At 38.4% G+C, this 7,500-nt stretch overlaps 1 protein-coding gene across 13 annotated transcripts in view; it reads left to right on the top strand.

The window, feature by feature from the left end:
• The window catches only part of LOC138044094 (rootletin-like), a 13,798-nt gene that overhangs the window by 206 nt on the left and 6,092 nt on the right, over positions 1 to 7,500 (top strand). Inside the window, exons 1-4 of one of the 13 annotated variants that reach the window (XM_068890725.1) lie at positions 1 to 61; positions 229 to 377; positions 2,075 to 2,238; positions 6,312 to 6,431. The exon at positions 1 to 61 is cut by the window's left edge and continues 206 nt beyond it. In XM_068890725.1, the coding sequence (XP_068746826.1) occupies positions 2,189 to 2,238; positions 6,312 to 6,431 (170 nt within the window). In that variant the 5' untranslated portion in view covers positions 1 to 61; positions 229 to 377; positions 2,075 to 2,188. Of the gene's footprint in view, positions 62 to 225; positions 378 to 1,726; positions 1,823 to 1,923; positions 1,989 to 2,074; positions 2,239 to 2,284; positions 4,951 to 6,002; positions 6,136 to 6,311; positions 6,432 to 7,500 lie in introns of those variants that run through there. The other 12 variants (XM_068890726.1, XM_068890730.1, XM_068890731.1 and 9 more) reach the window with 12 other exon arrangements.

Here is a 7,500-nt window from a genome sequence, read left to right as displayed (position 1 = left end):
AAATTGGTGCATTACCATGCGGTACCCGTACACTTTGGTCTGATGCCGCGAGTCGAATCTGGTGAGTACTATTCACTACTAGCGCTTCCTCATGTTTTCATTGTATAATTGTAGCATCTTATTTTCAATACTTACGTCAAGTTTCTGCCTCGTTTAAACTCGCCTAACTTAAGATTGGCGTACTTGTTCTGTTCTGTTTACGTTAACACGAAACGTTTCTCTCAGCAGGGATTGTAAGAAGTCCTTGGATGTTAGACATTAACCTCGGTGACTGAAATTATGGAAGGATTTTCCATGATATGAAGCAATCGTGTTCTGATATGGTGTTGAACATCTTCCTTGCAGATTAAGTCCGCATCTTAAATTTCGTGTCCATGGTAAGCTTGCCTTTCCTCTAACTTGAAAAACTACAATTAATTTTTGGTTGTTTTCATTGTTTTTCTGTCATTAACACAAAAAGCAATTGTCGTAAACGTGAAAAAAAAAAAGTTGTCTTTCTTTCTCGAGTTACATAAACCATGGCTTGTAATCTTCGGTTTTAAAGAGTTTGTTTTTATTTTGCCAAGAAAGACAGCTATGTTTGGTACTTTCATTAATTAAATGCGTGGCTCGTCGGAGATCCTCAAATCTTTGTCGACTTTTCATGAGGGTAGTTTGCGAGCGACGGGTAATGTCCGTTTTCCTCATTTTGTTGCGTGTTCCAGTTAAGATAATGATCAACTTTCACTGAACTTGTAACCCTTGAAAAAAGAATCCAAAAGTAAATCACTTTGTGAAGGGTGTCTCTTTTCTTTTGAGGTTCGATAATTAATTACCCTATGATCACATTTTGTGCTAACAGTGAAAGCTATTTCCGGTCTCAATGAAAAACAATGAAAAAGTTGGATCTCAGCGGAAAATCTTAGCGCCTTTTTGGCTACGTGTGGACGGATGTAAAACAAATTGAACTAGTTGAGAATTACTTGTAACACATTGCAGATGTGTCCACCTAATGTAACAGCCTTGAATTTCAATAACAGTTCTTCCGTGTTCAAGACCACAGGTATTTTTGTCTCAGACACTTGTTGCCGAAAAACGAAACCCTGAGGCTGTAATACAAGTGCCGGTCTTCGATGGAGTGGATTAGCTCTACGCTAAATCATTAAGTTGTTTGTAAGTCCAATGAAAACACTGACAGAAAGCGGCTTTCTGTCTCCCTGAATACCGTCAGTCCTTCAAGCACGGATCGGAATTTCGTAAGGTCTCTTCAGCGATTCTTTGCACAGGGAGTGTGGGTGTGGGACCATCAAGATCGATAGGGTTTTGAGAGCACTTCACATGTTTTTGTTTGAAGAACTGAACGCCTTTGTTATCAATCATTTAACACCGAAAACTAAATTCGACCTTTATCTTGGTTCAGATTTATAACGTTTGTTTCGTTAATCTCTCTTTACGCTCCACTGCCCGTTTAATTGTCTTTCTACAATTTATGGGGCTTTACTCTTACTTTTTTTTGAATAACATGAAGTTGGCGATTTGGTTTCGTGGGCGATCAGAATGACCTAGAGAAAGAGTAAGAAGCTAAGAATTTGATCAACTCAAACAAAAATATATTTGTTTGTGTAAGGTGGTCAAGATAGAGCGAAGCTCAAAGGCTGCGATAAGACTGAATCCCCTGATGTCGTGACCTCGAGACTTATGCGGTTTAACCATCTAAATTAAATGGAACGCCAATTTCTGATTTTCCGCACTGTCTCTTGGATGTAGTTGGTCTCCGTAATTGTGGAGAAAAAATTTTGTATCAAGATTATTGTCGCCTTCCAGTGACATAAGTTCCCCTGAGGTACTGCCATTGCTGATTGATGCCTTGTGTAACCTAGCAACGAATCAGAGCATTCACGTGCATAAACTGTGCTGAAGAAATGTCTTAAAAAGACGATTTATTCGAGGCGTTGGAATCATGACAAAAATTTAAACACAGCAGTCGTCTACGACGTAGCATATCAAATGTACTTAAAGAAACACTTAGAATAGTCCCCTTTACTTTGACGACAATTATAAAGACTTGGAGCTTTGTTCTTTATTTTAAACGCAGTACTGAATCTTCGTTTGGGACGGAAAGACACCCGTTATAAAGTCCGAGGAAGAAAGTTTTGTCGTTTGCCCCAGGAGGTCGTTGAAGGATCTTTCAAAGAAAGGAAAAGTGAGCATGAAGAATCAGCGTCCCCAAACGTGTCATCTTGTTTCGAATCGTCCCTGGTAAGTCGTGGCTCTTGATGATTTGTTTCCACCGAGCTTTCCGTTTAGCTGAGAGCTGAAAAATTTTATTAGTCCCGTAGCGAAGCGAGAACTTACCCTGGCAATGGGTCTCTATCGGCTATTATTAACAACAGTTGTCACAGAATATGTTGAATTGTAAATGACTACCCAAGGTCAATTTTCGGAAAATATCTGTTCGGAAGACGACTTAAGATCTAGCATTTTCGGAACATTTGTTTTAAAATTCCTTGCTTGCCTGCCGGTCCTAGGATTTTCGAACATCTAAAACATGGTATAATTGCCCATGTTTAACGTATTTTTACGCTAAAAAGTTCACCTAGAATTTTCGGGAGCCTTTTTTCTGGCTCAAATTTTCGAAAAGGTAAGGTTTGATCCCTATAATTTTTGGATCGCTAGACTTTCGGCTAGGGAATCCGAACAGATCAAAAATTTTTAGGGGATAAAAATATATCTATATCTACCGTGTAAATACTAAAATACGTTTAACAATGCTACGTTTAAGTGGTTTTGAACTATATTGTCGTTGGGTTCCCCTGACTGCAGGCCACATTTTGCGAATAATTCACGGGAAGGAAAAGAAAGCGGACTCTTTAATGATGCCTCATCGACTTTTATCTCCTGGGATATCAAAGGGAAATCGCACCGAGAGCATCATTTGTCATGCATTCCGAAGAAGAATTTTATCTGCAATCGAGCACTTTGTGGCAACCGATATCATCAGTCAATTCCAAATTAATTGAAAAGATGTCGCTCGTCACTATTGTGCAGTAAAATGCTGGGAATTCATATAGTTGGCACCGGAACTGTGAAATACAGCTCGCTAGTTTACTTTCCTTTTTCATCGAGACGTGGGTACTTAACCACACAGGAGCACGTTGAACCATTGACTAAACCCAAGAAAAAAAACATATACTTCCCTTTCACGATACTTGGAGTCATTTAGACAATTAAAATGTTACGTTTCTAATTTCCGGCGTTAAAAAAATGAATACACCGCTGTTTCTTTGTTTTGCTGTTTGTTAATCGGAAGATGAAGCAGGTAGCTTTATATATACAGTACAATTAAGTACACGGAAAAGTAAGCGATCAGAAAAAGAAATTGTGTTCATCTTGCAAAATTGCGTACTTCCTCGATACTTTCACTGACAAGTTGCGAACTGGTTTATACCTTCGACATAAAACATAAGCGCGAACAACTTACTGTACGCAAACACAGTAACAATATAATTAGCACCTTTTTTAGGCCAAAAGAAACAATTAGCAACAATTTTCTGCGTAGACGTCTGTGTACACTAGCCCTTCTCGCCATCATTGAAGTGTTTCTGGTGTATCTTCTTGTGTTCGTCTTTTCATGATGAGTGACACATGCACCGACGCAAGCACAAGAAAATTAATTCTGAATTAATTCAGAGTAAACTCTCTACCAAACTGATCATGTTACGTTTTCGTCACTGAATTTTCCAACATCGGAGCCATGAAAACTTAAAGCGCCGATACCAGATTATCAGTGGTCACGATAAGTACTCTCCACGCGTTCAATTTAAAATTGCTAATAAATGTTAGCTACTGTTGCTTAATTTCCGCGTTAAAAGTTCGTTATTAGATGCTGCAGTGACAGCACAGCCTTCACAAGTCAGCGTGCCAATGATAAGGCAGGAAAACTCGCGCACTTTTCCAATCTTAAAATTTAAAACGTATAAATCCCACGAATTCTGCTGACTTTGTGCCAACGTTAGTCGTGACTTGGGATAAGTGCATTTCAACACGTCCGCATTTATTTTTTGTATTGAACGTTTTAAAAATCTCAAGAACGTTTTCATGCTAAAAGGCTTTAGCTACAGCTCAAAAGTAAGACGTTCTTGCAAAAAATGAATTAGCTTGAAAAAGATTTTTGTTACAAGTCCCTAGGTGTAACCGTTTTTCCCTTGCTAAATACATCTAAATCCCCTTACGGTTGTAACACTGAGAGCCAGTGAGAAGATTTGTGGAGTCGTATTGGAAATCATCGCTCTTTCTGTGTACCACAACGAGAAATTTAGACACTGTTCGACCAGGGTGCCTGTAAATACGAGTGATCTTAGTATCATCGCTCCCAGCATGTTGGCAACCTTTGTTGTCGCAGGAAACAAATTTTAAACAAGAAAACCAAATTTCTGGAGGCTGTGGTTATGTTAGCGAATGTGTCTTTAAACGAATTTCGAATGCTATTTCCGTCCGTGCTTGTAAAGTATTATTGCTCTAAGAGCTTTATGTAATCTTATTAGTAAATTCCTTTTGGCACGTTAGCACGATAGATCATATTTCGCCAAAGAACATGTCTGAGTTGTCCGTTTGTTTGGGGTTTCAACCTTGACACAAAATTCCTTAATACCCCGTAATAAGAACTTTGCAAAGAGTGCCGTCGTTACGTTGCACAGCTATGCTTCAAGCGACTTCTCGATTGAAGAGGACTTTATAAGACATATAAGTACAACATTCATGGCATTTTTGTTTAAATCCGCCTACCGATCAGTAGACAAATAAATTTTACCGTTTTTATTTAAACAGTTTTAATACTGTCGTGAAACAGTAATCCTATTTTGAAGGATCTTTGGGTTTAGTTGTTGTTTTCGTGCTGCTCACAAAGTCGCCGTCCCTAAAGTAGACAATAATTCTTTGACGAAAAAACCTCACTTTTTTTATTGCCTGAAGGTAAGTAGGTGATGCAAATAGTTCTTTTTTTACATTGAATCAGATCTCTTAAGTGGCTAGTTTTATTGTATGGAGAAACTGAACGGGCTACGCAATCAATCTATTGACTGGCAAGGTCGTGCACATTAACACTTCTTTCAGTCTCCCGATGTCGTTCTCCCTGGAAATACTATAGCGCTTTTTGCAGATGATTGTAAAATTTGAAGAGTCATTGATGATGCTAGTGATCAACTTTGTTTTCAGCGCGACCTGGATAATCTTCATCAGTGGAGTATTCGCAATGCCATGGTTTTTAATGTCAAAAAGTGCAAAGTTATGAGATTAACAAAGAAAAGTCTGTAAAGTTTGTTACTGTCAAAGGAGTTTTCTTTACATTGAACTAAAACGAGGATGGAATCTTAATGCCATGTTCGCTGTTTATTGGCCGAATAGTGCCATCTTTAATTAATTAATCACAATTTTTTAACTAGACCCCGAGGTTAAAAACTAATGAAAAGGAAATGAATGACTAAAATAATTTTTGAATTGTGGATTTATATGCAGCTGGAGAAAAACAAGTGCTGGGGTGATGTATTTCTTTGCGCATGCGCTATGGACGCGCAGACTAGAACGTGGAACTCAGTATTTTGCGGTAGCTTGCGGGGATAAAGAGCACACCATCGGTTTCCATTAATATCAGCCTCGTAGCTGAAGGAATTACCGACGGTAAATAAAGTGACTTTACGTTTTTTTACCTTTAATTTAGACAGGCTGTTCCGCATGCGCACTGATTTGCAAAGGAAAGTCAGCGCTAGCATTGCTTGACCTTTTTGAAGAGTCAGTGTGCGATTTTTCGAAAAAACCTCATCAATCAAAATAACTAGTTTGTTAGCTCTGAACATAATCGAGGGAATTAAATTCGTCTTGCTTCAACGATAAGCCTTGGGGCATTCAGACTAAATTGACAGCACAATGATTTGTGTTGTTTTGAGCTTCAGCAGTGGATTTACATGTTTATGTGAGTGGCTTTTTGTCTCTCTTGGTTACGATGGTTTAACACACTTGTTATTCAGTGACGAGGTCGACTTATTGAACCGTTTCCGTAAGAACATTACAACTATCCATTGGCAAGCCAACGTCGAAAAGTCACTGGAAGGGCTGAAGAGAAGTGACGAATGGAAATTACTTTTTGCTGAGATCGCAGAGGTAAATCCCTTCATTTACTAAGGATTAGAGAATTATTTAACTATTGTCTACTAAAGCAGGAGGGATTATATTTCTTTTTTCAGCTCCCTTTTTCGATTATACTCGGGAGATTTGTAATTTAAATGGTCATGCCCCAAGATTTCAACCCAAAAAAGTCAAAATTCTTGTTAACACAGGTCAGATTCGAAACTGAGAAACTCAAAGGCAATCTGCTGTTACATGACATCGGTTACTAACATCAGCAGAGCGGAGTTACAACTCGGGCTTTTGGTCGTAGAGGTGGCCAACGATAAAAGGTGCGCTGTTTATTAGTAGCTGAACAATAAGAAGATACATAGAATTACAGCGGTAGTCGTTTGTTCAGGCAGACTGCATTTCCGTTTGAACCCCATTTTTCTCTTAGCGCCGCTTATTCGGAAACTTAAGGGTAAGATAAAAGCAGGCGTAAAGCATTTCGGCCGTTTAGCGACGAGTTTGCATGCCTAACCTTTTACAAGACTATAAAGAAAAGCGACACCACAGTGCAAACATTGCTATTTTCTACAGCCGCGCTATTCCTGTTAGTTGTTGATGTTATCTTGAGAGGGAAATTAATGGTTTTCTTTAATTTATGAGAGCTCCAATCATACTACACGGAAATAAGATAAGGCGTATAGTCATTGATAGATTTTAGGAGGTGTTGAGAGAGTTACACTGGGTAAGCTGGTCGAATATCGCACTGAAATGGACGCGTAGGATTTCTGTAAAATCCCTTTTTCCCACATTTATTTCCGTATAAAACGTTTTTTGCAGTCTTAATGTCCATCGATAGAATTAATTATCTGGTTTATAGGTTTCCGACAGTACATTGTAAACCACAACTCCACCTCATTGGGACAAACGGTTTCCACTTTAGCGGGCGCAATTGGGATTATCAGAGACATATTTCTGTGAATGTATCTATTGTTATCAATTCCCGTTTTTTAAGTCTCTCTATTCATTATTTCATGGACTTCTGCTTGTGGTTAATGGGCTGTGAGTTTGTTGATACAACCTTGTTAATCTAATTAAGCTATTTTAGTGCGTAGAGCAATTTTGTAATAAACTCCTTGACCATGGGATCAATTCGATAAATACCCTTAGTCCTCCCGTTTTTAGAAAGTGCTTTGACCCGAAGATTAGGTGACATTCGTGCTTAATACGTAACAATTCCTCAGACATAAAGCAAACAATTTCCACCAAAGCCGGAATACTTTTAAATTTTATTGGAAAACTTGAATTAGAGATTAACTGAAACAGTATCTTTGCTAGTTATTCAAGTTACCTTGTATAGGTTTTTTTGTCTATGAGTCTCAGAGAAGGCAGTTTTATCTTGTTAAAGATAGA

The sequence above is a fragment of the Montipora capricornis genome, chromosome 3, assembly GCF_036669925.1.
Source record: "Montipora capricornis isolate CH-2021 chromosome 3, ASM3666992v2, whole genome shotgun sequence".
Lineage (NCBI taxonomy): Eukaryota > Metazoa > Cnidaria > Anthozoa > Scleractinia > Acroporidae > Montipora > Montipora capricornis.
This window is presented reverse-complemented; position numbering and strand designations above follow the sequence as displayed.